Source organism: Gossypium arboreum, chromosome 1 (genome assembly GCF_025698485.1).
Source record: "Gossypium arboreum isolate Shixiya-1 chromosome 1, ASM2569848v2, whole genome shotgun sequence".
Taxonomy (NCBI): Eukaryota; Viridiplantae; Streptophyta; class Magnoliopsida; order Malvales; family Malvaceae; genus Gossypium; species Gossypium arboreum.
This window is the reverse complement of record NC_069070.1, coordinates 120,595,862-120,615,536: the sequence shown is the minus strand read 5'-3', so window position 1 is coordinate 120,615,536 and position 19,675 is coordinate 120,595,862. Positions and strand designations below refer to the sequence as shown.

General features: G+C 32.8%; 1 protein-coding gene across 1 annotated transcript; it reads left to right on the top strand.

The window, feature by feature from the left end:
* The first annotated feature begins 12,138 nt into the window (after nt 1-12,138).
* Nucleotides 12,139-17,270, top strand: LOC108481763 (G-type lectin S-receptor-like serine/threonine-protein kinase At1g11330). Its single transcript, XM_017784846.2, has 7 exons — nt 12,139-13,896; nt 13,991-14,098; nt 14,311-14,492; nt 14,588-14,798; nt 15,732-15,969; nt 16,260-16,410; nt 16,925-17,270. Exons 1-7 carry the CDS (start codon nt 12,600-12,602, stop codon nt 17,228-17,230), a joined length of 2,493 nt encoding a protein of 830 aa, XP_017640335.1. The 5' UTR covers nt 12,139-12,599; the 3' UTR covers nt 17,231-17,270.
* Nucleotides 17,271-19,675: the final 2,405 nt, after the last annotated feature.

Genomic DNA, 19,675 nt, shown 5'->3' with positions numbered 1-19,675 from the left:
TAAACTTTCACGAATGTGACCCTTCGTTAAAAGTTCATCTACTTGCTTTTGTAACTCCTTCATCTCCTCGGGATTGCTTCTATAAGCTGGTCGATTTGGAATTGTTGACCCAGGTATTAAGTCAATTTGATGCTCAATACCCCTCAAAGGTGGCAATCCTTTAGGTGCTTCTTCAAAAATATCTTCATATTCTTGTAAAAGAGACACAAAAACACTAGGCAAAGAGTTATGAAGGTTAGTCAAAGATAAACAATTTTGCCTAAATAGGATAATGATGCCAGGTTGTTTAGTGAGTAAGGCTCATCGCACATCTTTTCCACTCGCATAAAAATTACGAACCACTTTTTTTTTCTCACAAGAGGATGCACTCACCATTGGGTCATCATTAATTTGGCTTTTTTCATTAGAGACCTCTTTTCTCTCAGCCTTTTTTGAATTTTGTGTCTTACTTCCCATAACCTCCTTACAAAACTTCATCATGTCGATTAGATCATTGTGAATATCTTTCAGATTCAAAGAGGTGAAAGTGTACTTCTTCCCACAGAAAATAAAAGAATATCGATTTAATTTACCATGATGAATAACATCACGATCGTACTGCCATGGTCTACCAAGTAACAAGTGGGCGGCATGCATGGGAACGACATCACACCAAACATCATCAATGTAAGTCCCAAGTTTAAAAGTGATCAAGCACTGTTTTACCACACGGACCTCTGAACCTTCGTTAAGCCATTGAAGATGGTATGGTGTAAGGTGTTTGCTACATGGCAAAGCAAGATAATCCACAAGGTAGCTGCTTACAACGTTAGCACAACTTCCACTATCAATGATAAATGAGCAAAGTGTACCTTTAATCAAACACCTCGAATGGAATATATTACTCCGTTGAAGATCATGATCATCCTTCAATTGGATGTTGAGTGTGTGCCTCACAACTAAACAACGGGGATAAGTTAGTGGTTCCACCAAATTTTCTTCACCATAAAATTTACTGTAATTTTTGACATCATCAATTAATTCGGGCATATCTGGGTCTATTTTATCAGAATCAGAAGTATAATCACCATCTTCTTTGATCAACAAAAGTCTTGTGTTGGCACAATCACGGCTATAGTGTCCACGCCCTTTGCACTTAAAACATTCAATTTCACGAGCTCGTTGTTGTTTTGGTCAAGTAGTAAAAGTGAGCTGCTTAGAAGATGAAGAAGATGGTTTTGTAGGAGCCCTACTTTTCCCCTCAAAAGATTTTGTCTCATCATGTTTTGGCACCAACTTATTAATAGCAAAAGGAAATTTCGAATTCTTGAAAGTAGAATTAGAACTCGTACCTCTATAATATTGTGAAGTACTAAATGGACGAGATTGACGTTGTTGAAACTGTCGCTCAATCTCAATTGCCTTGCATATCGTATCTTCAAGATCAATGTAGGTTTGAAGATCAAGAACATTGGCTATTGAAATGTTCAAACCATCTACAAATCGCACCATGGTAGTCTCCTCATCTTCTTAGATATTTGCTCTATGCATAAGCATCTCCATCTCCTTAAAGTACTCATCAGCAGATCGATTACCTTGAACAAGGCGTTAAAGTCTTCGTTTAATATCCCTATAATAATGAGGTGGGATAAAACGTTTTCGCATGATTTTTGTCAACTGTTCCTATGAATCAACATCTCATTCACGATTTCTTTGGCGGTTCAACACAAGTTGAGTCCACCAACTCAATGCATAATTAGAAAATGCCAATATAGTTAATGGAACTTTCTCCTCCTCCGGACACTTATAACAACATAACATGATCTCTATTTTATCCTCCCAATCACAATATGCATCTGGATCATACTTTCCTTGCAATGGTGGAATGTTGAACTTTGGTTTAGCAACAGAAGGATGGCCGTGATTAGAAATACCTAAAGTTTCATCAATGTGACGATATTCGTGTCTACCAGGATTAGAACGAATATGAAATTTTTCATTATCACTATCATGATCACTATCACGAGCACGAGATCGTCGATTCGAAGAAGTCTCCAAACGAGCAACAGCTTGAGTGAGCAGTTGAATATGATTGGAAAGCTGATTAATGTTCTCTTGTAGTTTCATTCGACACGTAGTCATATTGGCCTCAAATGTATCACGTACCTCATTTAATTGTTGATGTTGCAATTTTACCATCCCCACAATATTCTCCAATGTAACATCTTGTTCTTTGTCATCAAATGGTATCTCATCATGGTTTTTACGGGCACGAGTGTCATGAGTCATAGTGAAAACCTGGAAAAGCACAACACTTCAAAAGAAAAAATTAAGCAAACCTCACCTATATGCACTCAAAAAAAAATTCTCAATGAGGTAAAAATTAATCTTGTGAGTCTTTTAAAAGTGTCTATATCAATCAATCAAGATGTTTTAGAATCAAACTATCAAAGCAAACCTAATAGCACTATGAGTCCAAAATTGGCTTAGACATCAAAGAATTTTGTTGCACGGAGGAAGGAATATGCAACGTGCTTTAACCTACTAACACAAGAAACAAGAAAGTGTTAGAATGCGTAAGGAACAAATAAAAAGGAAAACAAATAAAAACTTAAAGCTAAGAGTCAATGAAAATTGCTGAAACCTGAAAACTCGAAAAACTGCGAAGCAACTTGACAAACTTAATTCAAGGTGTTCCCGATTTTTGAAAATCAAAAAATTTAAACTGGAGCCTCCTCAAATAATGTATATTTGATCTGGAAAGTTTCGGCACAAAATTCAACCCACAAATTTTTTTTTATTTTTTTTGTATTTTATTTTTTTGTACTTTTTTGATCACTTTTTTTTTGTGGGAAATATTTTTTTATACTTTAAAATAGTGCCAAGAAATAGTATGAAAAATTTCAGATCATTTGAAAATCGTTTACCCACTGAAAAATATTTTTTTTAAAAACTGTAGGGGTAAAATTTGTTTTAAAGCTGCTTTCTAGAAATCAGTTTAAAAAAAGAACACCTAAAACGCCCAAATCTGATACCAAATGATTAAGGGTGAGAAGGATGAACGCGAAAGCGAATCTTAAAGTTTGTCAAAGTCGCGGATTTGACTTAGGGATCTAGACGTTCGGAAAAAAAACTTAGATTTTGTTTAACACAACCTGAAACGAAATTAAATCCAAGTTAGATAAAATAATTAAAACAAATAATAAATCAAAGATTCAGGAAGTGAATAAAGAAGATAAATGGAAAGATAAATGGAAAGATAAATGAAAAGATAAAACGTGGCGTGTAGAAGTCCTAAGAAGCCTTGGAAACACGAAGAATCCACAACCCCCTTCCAGCGGCTCTAATTTTCCCTCCAAGATAAAAACCTTGGCAAGAAAAAGTTTGAAGATGATCCCCACAATCTAAAAAGATTGTTAAAATTCTTCTAAAAGAATTTCAAGAGAAATTCTTGAAAAGAAAAAACTCAAAGAGAATTTATTAACTCAAAAGAGAAATAGAATAATAATGAATTGTCTTCCTTGTGTACAATGCAAAGACCTATATATAGGCTAGATAAATAAATCTAAATAAAACTCCTAAGTATACTAGAACTCTAATTTAACCTAAACAAGAAGTAGTTTTAAACTAAACTTTCTTGTTAACATAAAATTCCTAAATAACTAAAAATACTTAATAATTATCAAAATTCAGAATAAAATAATAATAAAATAATAAGAGCTAATAAATAAAATATTGTGCTCATATATAATAAAAATTAAGCCTAAAACTTAAACCGCATATGAAACGTCTAAGCTTATAAGATCAATTGGGGTTCTTAAAGTGAAATGCTTAAGCTTGTTAGCATTTTCCATATGGGCTTGTCGTCATAGATTGAGAGTTTAGGCCCACGAACATAATTAGTCTCTTCTAATTCATCATTACTCCAGAATTTAGTGTCTTGACACTTCAACTCTTCTTCTCAAATTTTTTTCATGATAAAGTCTTGAACCACTAATTTGAGTTTTGACTTTATCTGCTTGGATTTGGATCTCGTAATTGGGCCTTGAGGAAAACTAAACTCATCTCTATTATGGCCTTTGAATTAGGCTGAGTTACTCGTATCATTTTCAGACTGAATTCAAAAACTTAATAATAAAGTCCGGTGAGTCGGTTACTGACTTTTTTATCAAGAATAATGGTAATCGCCAACAAGATGAGAATCCATGGAGAAAGAATGGATGATATTGTCATTATTGAGAAGATTTTTAGATCGATGACAGCAAAATTTAAATTTGTTGCTTGTTCGATAGAAGAATCAAGAGATGTTGGTTTCCTTACACTTAATGAACTACAAAGTTCTTTGTTGGTTCATAAACAAAAGATTGTCCAGCAAGATAAAGAAGAACAAATGTTAAAGGCGACAATCAATCCAAAAGGTCCTGGGGGTGGGAAACCAAGATTAAAGGACAAGAAGGAGCACTACAATGCAGATGAGGATTATTCTACTCATTCTAAAAGAAAAAAAAAAGGCCGAGACAGTAACTATTCATATGGTTACAAGCAAAAGTCTGTAAACAAGTCAAATATTGAATGTTACAGATGTCACAGGTATGATCATTACAAATCAGAGTGTAGAACTAATCTTAACAGAAATCGTGGTGCGAAATCAAATTTTGCAGAAGAAGAAAAGGAAGAAGAAATTTCTCTCTTGATGACATGTCATGTGAAGGAATAAATTCACCAGAATCTGTAGTATTTAGACACAGGTTGCAGCAATTATATATGTGGAGATAAGATGATGTTTTTTGAATTAGATGAAGCATTCTGAAGCACTGTTTCATTTGGAGACAATTCTAAAGTGTCTGTCTTGGGTAAAGGCAATGTGAAAATCCACACCAAGGAAAATACTACTTAGGTTATTTCCAATGTTTTCTTTTTTCTTGATTTGAAAACTAATCTGCTCAGTGTTGGTCAGCTTCAAGAGAAAGGATATGCGATTTTTATCAATGATGGAGTTTGTTGCATTCAATATGAAAAATTGGGCTTAATTGCTCAAGTAAACATGATAGCAAACCAGATGTTCCCACTATATCTCAACAATGCCGCTCAATCATGCTTTTCAGCAAGAATGAAAAATGAAGCATAGATGTGGCATTTTTTATATGGACACCTAAATTTTGGTGGTCTAAAAATGCTACAGTAGAAAAACATGGTAACTGGTCTTCCTAAAATTGAAAGTCCTTCTCAAGTTTGGGAAGATTGTGTTGTTGGCAAACAACACCGAGACCACTTTTCGAAAGAAAATCGATGAGAGCGAAAAAAGTGCTGGAGCTGGTTCGTTTTGATATATGCGGGGCCTATCAATCCAACATCAAATGGTGGCAAACGTTATTTTATAACATTTACAGATGATTATAGTCGGAAAACTGTGTTTATTTTTACAAGATAAGTCTAAAGCTTTTTAACTTCCAAAAGTTCTAAAGCGCTTGTTGAAAAGGAAGCATAAATGCCTATTGGGACTCTCCATAGCGATTGTGGTGGAGAATACAACTCACAAAAATTTGTTAGTTTTTGTGAGGAGCATGGAATTCAAAAGCAACTTACTACAGCCTACACCCCGGAGCAAAATAGTGTTTCAGAGAGGAAGAATAGTACAATTTTAAACATGGTACGAACCATTTTAAAAAGAAGCGGTCTTCTAAAAAGTTTTTGGCCCGAAGCTATCAATTGGAGTATTCATTTATTGAACAAAATTCCTACCATAACTGTTTAAAATTTGACGCCTGAAGAAGCATGGAGTGGAAAACGGCTGAGTGTTGAGAATTTTAGAATATTTGGTTGCGTTGTATATGTGCACATTCCTGATAAAAAAGGGACTAAACTTGATGTCGAAGCTGAAAAGTGCATTTTTCTTAGTGTTAGTGAACAACCAAAAGCGTACAAATTGTACAATCCTATCACCAAGAAAATTGTCATTAGTTGTGACGTACTCTTTGATGAAGTACAATTCTAGTTTGGTGATGAAAACAATAATGAAAGTCAAATCCTGGCTGATTTTGATGGTGAAAACGGAGAACAAGAGCAGCAACCCTTGGAGAATGCACAACCTTTAGAAATGTGTAACAATCAGCAGATACTCAATGATTTACAGCCTCTGTCACAAGAGATGATCGACCTCAACAAATTCGACGACGACCTGCATAGATGGAAGATTATGAGGTACAAGGACTTGATCAAAGTGAAGATATTCTCACTCATTTTTCTCTCTTTTCAGACTGTGATCCTACGATCTTTGAAGATGCTGTCAAAGACTCAAAATGGTTGAAGGCCATGGATGATGAAATCGTTTTTATTGAAAGAAACAACACATGAGAATTGATAGATCTTCCACAAGGATAAAAAACCATTGGTGTGAAGTGGGTGTACAAGACAAAGCTGAAAGAGAATGGCGAAGTTGACAAGTACAAAGCATGCTTAGTTGCTAAAGGCTACAAGCAAGAGTTTGGCATCGACTATAAAGAAGTTTTTACTCCTGTTGCTCGGCATGATACAATGAGGTTGGTGATTTCTCTTGCAGCCCAAAATTCATGGCCTATTTTCTAATTAGATGTGAAATCAGCGTTTTTACACGGTGATTTGAAAGAACAAGTGTTTGTTGATCAACCTCCTAAATATGTGAAACATGGAAACGAGAACAAGGTGTACAGATTAAAAAAAGGCATTGTATGGATTGAAACAAGATCCGAGGGCTTGGTATAGTCGCATCGAAGCTTATTTTCTAAAAGAAGGTTTCCAGAAATGTCCATATGAGCATACGCTTTTTACCAAGGTTGGTGAAGGAGGTAAGATTATTATTGTTTGCCTCTATGTTGACGATATTTTATTTACTCGGAGTGATGTTCCCATGTTTAATGATTTTAAAAATTCCATGATGGTTGAGTTTGATATGACTGACCTTGGAATGTTACATTATTTTTTGGGTATTAAAGTGATACAATCTACTGCTGGAATTTTCATTTCTCAGAAAAATATATGCAAGAGATTTTGGACAGGTTTGGGATGAAGAACTGCAATCTTGTTTGCACATTGACTGAAGTTGGTTTAAAGCTTGTTCGAAATCCTGAAGGAAAGGAGATTAACAGCACCTATTACAAGCAAATAGTGGGAAGCTTGATGTATTTGACTACAACAAGACCAGATATTATGCATTCTGTAAGTCTCATTAGCAGGTTTATGGAGTGCCCAAAGGAGATGCATCTCTTAGTTGCAAAAAGAATACTTCGGTATTTGAAAGGCACGGCTAGTTACGGATTGTTCTACAAGAGGGGTGAAAAGACAAATTTGTTTGGCTTCACTAACAGTGATTATGCTAGCAATCTTGATGATAGAAAGAGTACTTATGGTTATACTTTTATGCTGGGTACAGGGGCTATTTTATGGTCTTCAAAGAAGCATCCAATAGTCACTTTGTCTACTACTGAAACTGAGTTTGTAGTTGTTATAGCTTGTGCCTCCCAAGCTATTTGGTTGAGAAATATTCTTGAAGAACTACATTTTTTACAGCAAGGAGTAACAACGATTTTTGTGATAATAATTCAACAATTAAACTTTCTAAAATCCAAGTGTTACATAGAAGAAGCAAGCATATAGATGTAAAATTTCATTATTTGAGAGATCTCACAAATAATGGAGTCATTGATCTAGTTTTCTGCAGAAGCAAAGACCAAGTTACTAATATCTTCACCAAATCTCTAAAGAAAGCTACATTTCAGAAGCTGAGGACGTTGCTTGGAATTTGCGCTTTAGACGATCTACTTTGATATTCCTTTTAAACCAATATTTATAAAATATTTAGTTTAAGGGAGGATTTGTTGAGTTTATGTTTCATTTGTGGGGTTTGCAGACCATGTTTTTAGGGATTGTATTGTTAGTGATATTAGTTAGTTTCATTAATTTTTAAATATTTGTGCTTTTTATTTTAGCACATTGTCGTTTTTTCTTTGCTTATTTAAAGCTTTGGCCAATGAATAATATGGTGTAGTAGTTCACAGCATAATTGATTTCTCTGTTCTTTCATCACTATTAATAATTTCTTTTCATTGTAATAGAAAACACTGGGTAAGTGACCCGACTACAAGCACCTAAGATTTGTATCACTATTAATAATTTCTTTTCATTGTAATAGAAAACACTGGGTAAGTGACCCGACTACAAGCACCTAAGATTTGTCCATCCTCAACTCGTTAAATAACCCCTGAGGATGCTTTCTTCTGTGCAAGGTGAAAACCGGCATCTACATTGATTTTGACAAACTCCGATGGTGGAGGAGACCAATTGACAGTAACATATGGAGTCAACCGAAAAGCCCCAGAAGCCAGAGCAGCTAGTTCTGCACGTTTATCATACAGACTGAGATTATGTAATGGAATAATAATATGTTATAAAGAATTAGTATTATTTTGGAAAGTAATTTTCTAATAGTTGTATGCAGTCAATATTAACGATGTTTCTAAGCATAATTTAAAAGTGAAATTTATAACCTTTTCACTAATCTAATTTATTTTAGTTAGTAATTTATTTAAATATAATTCAAAAATTATGGATACAATAATTATTGTATGGTTTAAATGGTGTACCAATCAGAAGATTAAAACGATATATGAATTTACATAATTATTTAAATAAATAGCACATGTATTATAAGAGGTTTCATTTCTTCAACAATTGGTAATATGTTATAAAAATAATAATAATAGAATGTTATAAGAAAATTTTCAATTTAGAAGAGATTAAATAAAAAAAATTGATTTTAAGAGGACCAGAGTTCTTGTCAGCCCTCTTAACTCCGCCCCTATATCTCAATCTCTAACTTTCCAATAGCAAAATTTTGTACCATGTATCCTAGAGCCAACCACTTGGCCTTAATTAGAAAATCATTTGTAAGGCAACATATTGAATCAAAATAATTAAAAGTTGGTATATTTTCCTACAAATGATTAATATGCATAGTGTTACTTTTCTTTTTAGTTTGAGATCCTTTGGTGTTTAGTTTTAATTAAATTTAGAATTCTTTATCGGGTTTCAATTAAATTTAGGTCTCAGCACTATATTCTTTATCCGCAAAACTAAACTCAAAATCTTAGTTAAGGAACATTGAACTCAGAATGGTACCAAGGATGCTAGTCTTTAAAATTATAAAGATATAAGTTATTAAAATGGTGAAATTGCATTTTATTTCTCACAAAAATATATAACTTAATTCCAGCCCCTAGAAAAATTTTCTGATTTCCCCCCTAATTAAACTTCTTATCACTCAATCCAACATCTGTAGCTAAACAAGTATTCTTATTTGTAAGATTCATATAACAAAGGGATAAATATCAAAACTACACATAAAATTTGATACATGAACTTTAATTTGATGCAATTATGCACATCAAAATTTGATTATGATTCAAATGTATACATAAAACATTTAAAGAAATAAATACATTACTTTATTTTTCAGATTAGATAAATTAAATTACTTATATATGTAATATAAAATACAATATTATGTCATATCGATAATTGTATTAATAATTTAAATAAAAAATTTCATATATAAAATCATAATTTTTTAGATTTATCCCTATAGCAAATAACTCCAAGTTGTAGGACATATCAGCCATGCATGCATCATATCAAACGTACAAAAAACTTCTAAAGATTGGCAAATACTAAGTCAATGTGTCTGTGTGCTGAAAGAATGTTGTATTCAATTATAATTCTATAAATAATGCACTTGTAAATCCATAATACAAATAAATGAACATGAAATTACTTTATCATGTCATATTCCATCATTTGCCGACAGGATCTTTATCTTCCACCTTCTTTGCTTGGGAAATTAAGAAAGACCAACTTAAGCTCCAAGCAAGACTAGTGGGTCCTTCTGTATAGTATTCTAATACTTTAAATTATACATTTAATTGATTTTAGTAGTTAAATTTTATTATTAGATTGATTTTATGTATAAGTTGTGAATTTAGCTTCTATTCTTTAAATTGATCTTTTAATCCTTAAAATTTTTAGATTTTAAAATTTAATCCTAACTCGAACAACAGTAGTTAAATTCATTAAGTAATATAATACCGCTTTTGTGAGTATTATTTATAAATAAAAACTAACATAATATCATGTGATAATATATTTATTTTATAATATTTTAAAATAATTAATCTAACTGTTATTATTTGAGTTACACATAATTTAAAGAATTTAATTATTTTACAAATCAAAATATAGAATCGGTGCCCCTAATCCAACGATAAAAAAATTACATCAAAATGAAGTCTTAGGTCCAGAATTCAATTTTTTGGACATCCTATCCCCTGATTGTATTTGTGTGAACATGGTGGCACATGAGTTGATTTTTTGGTACTCCAATGGAAGAAAGTGCCAACAAAAATATAGAAAATTAAGAGTAATTGACACTTCCAGAAAATTTCCACAAGCCAATATGAGATTACTTATATACAAAGAAAATTGAGATGTAGACCACTAGACGTAAACATGTGAGCCTGCCATGAAACATCATTACACCATATCAAAATCAGACCCTAAAAAAGGATCAATTTCTGTAGAAGGTCCCTACCCTACATATATTTTGTGAATTTAGTCCTTTCATATAATTCGGTATTTTTTACCTCTCCTCTTTTTGGAAATTACAAATTCAATTGATAGAGATGGACACAAAAATTGGTTATACGAATCAAAAAACTTTTTTTTCGTCTATAAGACTTTACTCAAAATCTAATTTATTATCAATATGCAGTGTAAGATGTGAATTTAAATTCAACTTTCTCACTAAATTGTAACATTGCTCCTATATATCAATATAAGATCATTTTCCCCCACCAAGATTTTCCCTTGAAAGCTTAGCTACAAATTGAAAAAAAAAAAAGATTTACAATGAATTTGCATTAAGAATTTCCTAACAATGAATAGACAAGTGCTCTCTCATAATCGTCTATAATGAGACAAACAAGTCTTCTTTAGTTAAGCATTAATGCCTAGTAATTCTTCAATTGGTGGGAACGTATATTTCCTAGAATTGTTCTCGAATAAGTTTTTAATAAGGAATCAAAATATGTAAACATTTTTGAGGAATAAGCTTCTATTTCTATAAAAAAACCAGATCTCTCTGTACCACAAATAACATAAATTCTTTAAATAGAGCAATTGCTTGACTGACTTTCGTCATGATCCATTCCATTAAATTGGTGCTTAAAGTCTTTAATATAATGTAAGAATTAAATCAAGATTTTTCAGTAAAAATTATGCCAATATATATATGGTAGGTTGTACAATTTTCCAATTGCACCTTATTTTCAATATTGACAATCAACCTTATTTATTTATTTATTTATTAATTCTATCAAATAATTTATTATGATTAAATAAATATTCCGAAAAGCAAAGAAATTGAAAAAAAATTATATTGTAGGGACTAAATCTTCCGAAAATGTAAAAATACAGGGACCTCATATATTATTTGACCTTTATTAATATCATTCATAAATCATAGAATAACTTCCAAGTTCTGCACCAGTTACACGGTCAAGGGGAAAACTATTAGCTGCTCTGTTTTAGTAGCTTTAATATCTTGTTTTGACTTACAGCTGCAGTTTGGCACTGCTTCACACACTATAACAGCATCAAAATCCATCAAAGACCCTGATGTTATAATTTCCCAGAATGGTGTTTTCCCATTGGGATTCTTCAGCTTGGCTAACTCCAGCAATCGTTATGTAGGGATACCAAAACTATTCAACCTATTTTTATCATTTTATTTCTATGATAATTGTAATTTTATTTGTTCCATTCTAGTGAATTTACCATTATATTTGAACATGGCAGTTTAATAATAAAACTGAAAACTCATTTGATGAAATTCAAATTCAAACTCGATCCATTTTAATTTGAATATAAAAAATCAATAATTTAAACATGTAAAAATAATTTAAAATCTAAAATAATTTAAAATTAAAATGATTCAAACCCAAATTTACCTAACCCAAAAGTCTTCCATTGTGTTTGGTGGATTCATTGTTTTGGGTCAAAGCATCGTTCCAACCTTGGGGCCATAATCTTCCATGATATAGTCAGTGTTATAAGTCTTCCACTAACCAGTAAAGTTCCGCTTAAGTTCGGGATGTGTCTTTCACATATCTTTCTTGGCAACTCCCCCGTATGTCCTCGCGTTTCTGTAAAGAGACTTTTTTTGATGTCTTAAATCGACAATGTAATTTTTAAGAAGAAAACAGTGGAAAGCAAATTAAACTTGCATTTTGGGTGGAAGATAAATGAGTCTTCAAGTCAACCAAATTAAACGTGTATGACAAGCTAGAAGTATTAACTTCCATGAACAGGGTAACATGCTAGTTGAATACAATATTCTAATACAAAATAGGTAAAATAGGTAAGGATTAGTGCTTGAAGAAAATTCAAATCTTGATGTAAACATTTGCAGCTGCCTTGAAATATCATTACATCATATCAAAATCAGACTTTTTTTTTAACTGAAAAAAAAAATTGAGTTGAGTTAAATATCATTCATAAATCATAGCGTCTCTTCCAAGTTCTGGGAAGAGATTATGGGAAAAACTATTAGCTGCTCTGTTTTACTAGCTTTAATATCTTGCTTTTACTTACTATTTGCCACTGCTTTAGACACAATAACACCATCAAAATCCATCAAAGACCCTGATGTTATAATCTCCCAGAATGGTGTTTTCCGATTGGGATTCTTCAGCTTGGCTAACTCCAGCAATCGTTATGTAGGGATTCTCTACAATCAAATCCCCGTACAAACTGTTGTGTGGGTAGCAAATAGAAACAGGCCTCTCAAAGACTCTTCTGGGATTCTCAACATATCAGATGATGGCAACCTTGTTGTTTCCAATGGAAAAGCTGAGGTTCTTTGGTCATCACATGTTAACAATACAGCTCCTAATGCAACAACTGCCCAGCTTTTAGACTCTGGAAACCTTGTCCTTAGTTATGGTGAGGATGGAGCAAGCAGCTTATGGGAGAGTTTCGAAGATCCTTCTAATGCCTTCATTGAAACTATGAAGATCAGTACTGATGTTAAAAAGGGTCGTAAAGTAGAGCTGAAATCATGGAAAAGCATTGATAACCCATCTGATGGTAACTTTTCTCTTAGCCTTGAACCTTTCAACAGCCCAGAGGGCATCATTAGAAAGAATAACGAGCTCTATTATCGGACCGGTCCATGGAATGGGAATACCTTTATTGGCTTAATAGATAAGTACACTGCTTATCTTGAAGGGTTTGATGTTGTTGCAGATAATCCACAACAACCGTACTATATGACTTACGAAATTTCTAATGACTCTATGTTGATATACGGTGAATTAGATTCTCAAGGAAAATTCACTGAATGGAAATGGGATGCGGGGAAAGGGAACTGGATATTCAAGTACTCTAGTTATCAAACAAATTGTGATGTTTATGGATACTGTGGGGCATTTGGAATATGCGATTCATCGAGACGACCCATTTGCAGTTGCTTAAAGGGGTTTAAGCCTAGGAATATAGAGGAATGGAGTAGAGGTAATTGGAGTAGTGGATGTTTTAGGACTAACCCTTTGCAGTGCCAAAGAGATAACAACAATGGCAGTGGAGCAGGCCAAGGTGATGATGGGTTTTTGGAGATGAAGAGGATGAAAGTGCCAGCATTTCCGCATCCGTCATCAATAAGTAACGGTCAGTGCAAAGACCAATGCATGAACATGAAGAATTGTTCGTGCGTGGCTTATGCGTATGATGATGGCATTGGTTGCATGTTGTGGAGTGGAGATTTGATTGATGTCCAGAAATTCTCCGCTAGCGGCGTCGATCTTTACATTCGTCTGCCATTTTCGGAACTGGGTAAATTTTCTTAGTGTCGATCATGTGTTTGATAAATTGCGTCAATATCTGCCTTTTTGGGTTGAAGTTATTAACCAAGTTTTTCTATTTGCAGATAAAGGGAAAAGTAGTAAGGTCCTTGTCATTACAACAGTAATTGGGGGCATAGTCGTTATTACAATTTCTACACTCTTCTTATGGTGTAGGATAGCTAAATATAAAGGTAATACATATGAAAAATATTTATATGTATAAATAATTTATTAAGAAATTAAAAATTAAACTAGAAATATATATGTGAAAAATATTAATAAATCTGAAACAATATATTAAAATATGTTGGTATTTGTACATATTAATATCGTTGTATACTAATGTCAAGACAAAAACAATATTTTTACTAATTCGGGACTAACTACTTTGATCCTATCTCAGGAAGAAATGAAAAACGGAAACAAATCAAACACCAGTTTTCTAGTGAAAATATAGGCGAAAATTCAATTGGAGTTAAACTCCAGCAGCTGCCACTATTCAATTTGGAAGAACTCGCCGCCGCGACCAACAATTTCCATCACACAAAGAAGCTAGGGCAGGGTGGTTTCGGTCCAGTTTACAAGGTAACAAATAATGGCGATTTTCAGCAAATTCAGTGTCAATGAAATGGCATTTTCCTTTTTTCTATCAAGTCTTGTGAGTTGAATTTTGTGTGCAGGGAACATTAGATGATGGAAAGGAAATAGCAGTGAAGAGATTGTCGAAAGCTTCGGGACAAGGATTGGAAGAATTTATGAATGAAGTGGTGGTGATCTCTAAGCTTCAACATCGAAATCTGGTTAAATTGCTTGGCTGTTTTGTTGAAGGAGAAGAGAAGATGCTCGTCTACGAATATATGCCCAACAAAAGTTTGGACACTTTTCTTTTTGGTTAGTAATTTATTCTAATATTTTTCATTTTTCTCTGATTTCTCGCTATTCGATGATTACATTGGACCTCTACTACTAAATCTAGAGTCAAACTCTTTTAGAACTATTTTCTTCATCCACAAGACTTAAATTGGTGTTGTAGTTTAAAGGGAATTGAACTTCTTATCACTAGATCTAACAAGTATTAATATCGTTTTCCTTCTCTTTATAACTTAAACTTGTCCTTGACTACTTCATCTGTCTAATCCGATAAGTCCGACTCATTTGACTTAGTAAGTGCAATCCATATAGGTTAGATCTTCAATATAATTTTCTTAAAAAGTTATCAAAAATGAAGAAACAAAGTAAAAACATTACTTGTGCCGTAAAGTATATATTAAGTGACAATTCTTATATGCACCACAAGTTATCAAACATTTTTTGGAACTGAGCTGAGATGCAACCTCATCAATGGATATGTCTAAACAATTAAATAGCCAGATTTATTCAACAGTTAGATTATTCATTTAGTTCGTACGAATTGGGCCTTGAACCATTTCTTTTTATGTTTGTACTGAAATTATGACCCAAAGTATTATTATTACTACTTAAAATTTAATTATTAAATATAAAAATACGATTCAAAGTTTTTTCTTAAGCAATAAAACTGGTCTAGTGTAAGCTTGTGTAAGAGTATACAAGAAATAGGTCATGGCTTGGTCCACCAATATATATCATATAACTATATTATGAGATTTAAATAGTAGCAATGTAATATTTTAACTCTTTTCATTGTTGAATATTTACTTCAATTGATTAACGTAAATTTAATTTCATCTATAATCACAAAGAATACAATATGGTACAAAATATAAGGATGGCTGTAGTTTACATCCACTGTTATAGGCATTAATTATTGATCTTGGAGTTCATACTGTTTATTTTTTGTTATAGATCCAGCTAAACAAGATGTCTTAGATTGGAGAAAGCGCTTCATAATTATTGAAGGGATTAGTCGAGGATTGCTTTATCTTCATAGGGATTCAAGACTGAAGATTATACACAGAGATCTAAAAGCAAGTAACGTTTTACTTGACAAAGAATTAAACCCAAAAATTTCAGATTTTGGAATGGCTAGGATTTTCGGAGGCAATGAAAATCAAGCCAACACTAAAAGAGTTGTTGGAACTTAGTAAGCTGGAACTTTCTCCATATCATTTAACTTTTTTCACTTTTTTTAATAAAATATGGTGTATATATATGTTTATTGTTGGGTCAGGTTCGATGCTTAAAAAGAGTACCTGTCTAGACTTTAATCGAGTTTGGCTTAGTTTGGCTTGTGGACTCATTTTATTGTTTTAAAAAAGTTAAATAATAATATATATTTTTATAGTTTTATTACTTAATTTTAATTTGGGTTTTCTGGTGGAAAAGTTTTAAGTTAAGGCTGTAATTGATGTTGTTTTTAATGTTAAAATACAGCGGTTATATGTCTCCTGAGTATGCAATGCAAGGGCAATTTTCAGAAAAATCAGATGTATTCAGCTTTGGAGTTCTATTGCTTGAGATTGTTAGCGGAAGAAAAAACACAAGCTTTTACAACTATCAATATGATCTTAGCCTCTTGGGATACGTAAGTTTATAAGATAATTTTTTTTATATAATTTCTACTACTATTCGTAATTCCTCTAAACTTTTAATTTGGATGATAATGCACATTTAAATACACTTAAACTTAAGTTTTTGTGTAAGTTGCAACAACAATTATGCCAATTGAGAGAATTAAAAACTGGGGTGTAAGAAGCTGTACTTGCAAGATGGGTTTGGTTCGAGAAAACTTGATTTCAGCTCAATAATTGTTGAGTCCAACTATCATGTGAGCTAAATTTAAGAATATTAATACTTGACTTATTTTTCTTGCAAGCTGAATTTGAGAAACCTTAATACTTTAATTGAGTAGCTTGCAAATTTAACTTGAGCTTGAATACAAATTATAATTAAGCTTGAAGTTGAGCCTAATCAAGAGAATTTATGTAATTTTTATTTATATCGAATTGAGGCAATTGAACTTTTTAGAAGCTTTGAGTTCAAAATTTTGGGTCAAGTTAGGTTGGATAATTTAAGCAAAGTTGTTTTTTTGTTTACAGGCGTGGAGACTATGGAACGAAGGCAATATTTGGAGCTTATTAGACAAGATTATTTCAAATTCAAAATTAAACTCAAAGAATGAGAAAGAAATATGGAAATGCATACATGTTGGATTGCTATGCGTCCAAGAATATGCTAAAGATAGGCCTACTATGTCTACTATTGTTTCAATGCTTAACAATGAGATTTCAGATCTTCACCCTCCAAAACAACCTGCTTTCACTCAAGCACCACTAATTAACCATGTTGTTGAGGAAAGGGTTTCATTTAATGATGTAACTCTTACAGACTTCGATGGTAGATAAAGATACAAAATATTTATTTTTATTAGTTTTTAGAAATAAATCTTAAGTATTGAAATTTATCTAGCTATTAATTTTTTTCCTGTGCGATGCACAAGTTAATCGTCTGTGTTTATTAAAAAAATTATGTTTTTAAACTATTGTATAAAATTTTGATAAGATTAAAAAATGTATTATTAACAAGGTGAAAAAAAATTGTCAATGTAAACCAAAAGTCCTCAAAATAAACCGTTCAAAAAACACAAAACACAAAACAAACCCTCCCTATGGGAAAAACTTTGATCGACGATTTCTCACATCTCACAAGCTAGATAATTCGATAATCAACCCCAGCGAGCAACAAAACCAAACAGTGGGGAATAGATTATAAAAAAATCCCCCACAAAAACCATTTATTCGGGCAGGACTTATGGCGGATCTAGTAGTTGACGATCCTTGCAGCCGTGGCAGCAACGACAGCCGTGGATTCCTCCCCTCAAAATCTATCTTCATCACATGATAACCCATCTCTAGCCATTGCATTCGCTATTCTATTCCCTGATCGTTCGATAAATTGCAAACGACAAAATCGAAAAAGCTTTGACAACTCCTTTGCGTCCCAAGTAAGAGCACTTATCTCCGATAAATCCTCTTTTTCACTGCTAATTTTTTCGATGACTAATCGAGAATCCCATTCTAATATCACAGATAGGAATCCCAGTTCATAGGCAAAATAGAGGTCATGGATCACCGCAATCGCTTTGGCCACAAACACTGAAAATGTTGAGTTTATGTGTCATTTGTGGGGTTTGCAGACCTTGTTTTTAGGGATTATATTGTTAGTGATATTAGTTAGTTTCATTTTTAAATATTTGTGCTTCTATTTTTAGCACATTGTTGTTCTTTCTTTGCTTATTTAAAGCTTTGGTCGATGAATAATATGGTGTAGTAGTTTACAGCATCATTGATTTCTCTGTTCTTCCATCACTATTAATAATTTCTTTTCATTATAAGAGTGGTATCAGAGCCAGGTCATAATCATATGATGGCAGTAGAAAACTTCGTCCAGCCTACTATTCCTCGTTTTGATGGTCACTATGACCATTGGAGTATACTAATGGAGAATTTCTTAAGGTCTAAAGAATATTGGCATGTTGTTGAATCTAGAGTGACAGAATCAAAACAAGGTGTTGTAATGATAGATACACAAAAAGCAGAATTGGAAGCATTGAAGTTGAAGGATCTCAAAGCCATTAACTATCTCTTCCAAGCCATTGATCAAGCCACTTTGGAGACGATTCTTTGTAAAGATACGTCCAAACAAATATGAGACTCGATGAAGAGAAAGCATCAAGGGAATGCAAGGTTGAAGTTTGTGCAGTTGCAAGGTTTTTAGACTGAATTCAAAAACTTAATAATGAAGTCCAGTGAGTCGGTTACTGATTTTTTATCAAGAATGATGGTAATCGCCAACAAGATGAGAATCCATGGAGAAAGAATGGATGATATTGTCATTATTGAGAAGATTCTTAGATCGATGACAGCAAAATTTAAATTTGTTGTTTGTTCGATAGAAGAATCAAGAGATGTTGGTTTCCTTACACTTAATGAACTACAAAGTTCTTTGTTGGTTCATAAACAAAAGATTGTCCAGCAAGATAAAGAAGAACAAATGTTAAAGGCGACAATCAATCCAAAAGGTCCTGGGGGTGGGAAACCAAGATTAAAGGACAAGAAGGAGCACTACAATGCAGATGAGGATTATTCTACTCATTCTAAAAGAAAAAAAAAAGGCCGAGACAGTAACTATTCATATGGTTACAAGCAAAAGTCTGTAAACAAGTCAAATATTGAATGTTACAGATGTCACAGGTATGGTCATTACAAATCAGAGTGTAGAACTAATCTTAACAGAAATCGTGGTGCGAAATCAAATTTTGCAGAAGAAGAAAAGGAAGAAGAAATTTCTCTCTTGATGACATGTCATGTGAAGGAATAAATTCACCAGAATCTGTAGTATTTAGACACAGGTTGTAGCAATTATATATGTGGAGATAAGATGATGTTTTTTGAATTAGATGAAGCATTCAAGCCTTTGTTTCATTTGGAGACAATTCTAAAGTGTCATCTTGGGTAAAGGCAATGTGAAAATCCACACCAAGGAAAATACTACTTAGGTTATTTCCAATGTTTTCTTTTTTCTTGATTTGAAAACTAATCTGCTCAGTGTTGGTCAGCTTCAAGAGAAAAGATATGCAATTTTTATCAATGATGGAGTTTGTTGCATTCAATATGAAAAATTGGGCTTAATTGCTCAAGTAAACATGATAGCAAACCAGATGTTCCCACTATATCTCAACAATGCCGCTCAATCATGCTTTTCAGCAAGAATGAAAAATGAAGCATAGATGTGGCATTTTTTATATGGACACCTAAATTTTGGTGGTCTAAAAATGCTACAGTAGAAAA

What these genes read in the sequence shown, in the direction of transcription:
- LOC108481763 (XM_017784846.2), top strand. Translation starts at nt 12,600, where the DNA reads ATGGGAAAAACTATTAGCTGCTCTGTTTTACTAGCTTTAATATCTTGC. An exon ending in TAGGATAGCTAAATATAAAG is followed by an intron (nt 14,099 to 14,310) that starts GTAATACATATG and finishes ATCCTATCTCAG; the next exon opens with GAAGAAATGAAAAACGGAAA. An exon ending in AAAAGAGTTGTTGGAACTTA is followed by an intron (nt 15,970 to 16,259) that starts GTAAGCTGGAAC and finishes GTTAAAATACAG; the next exon opens with CGGTTATATGTCTCCTGAGT.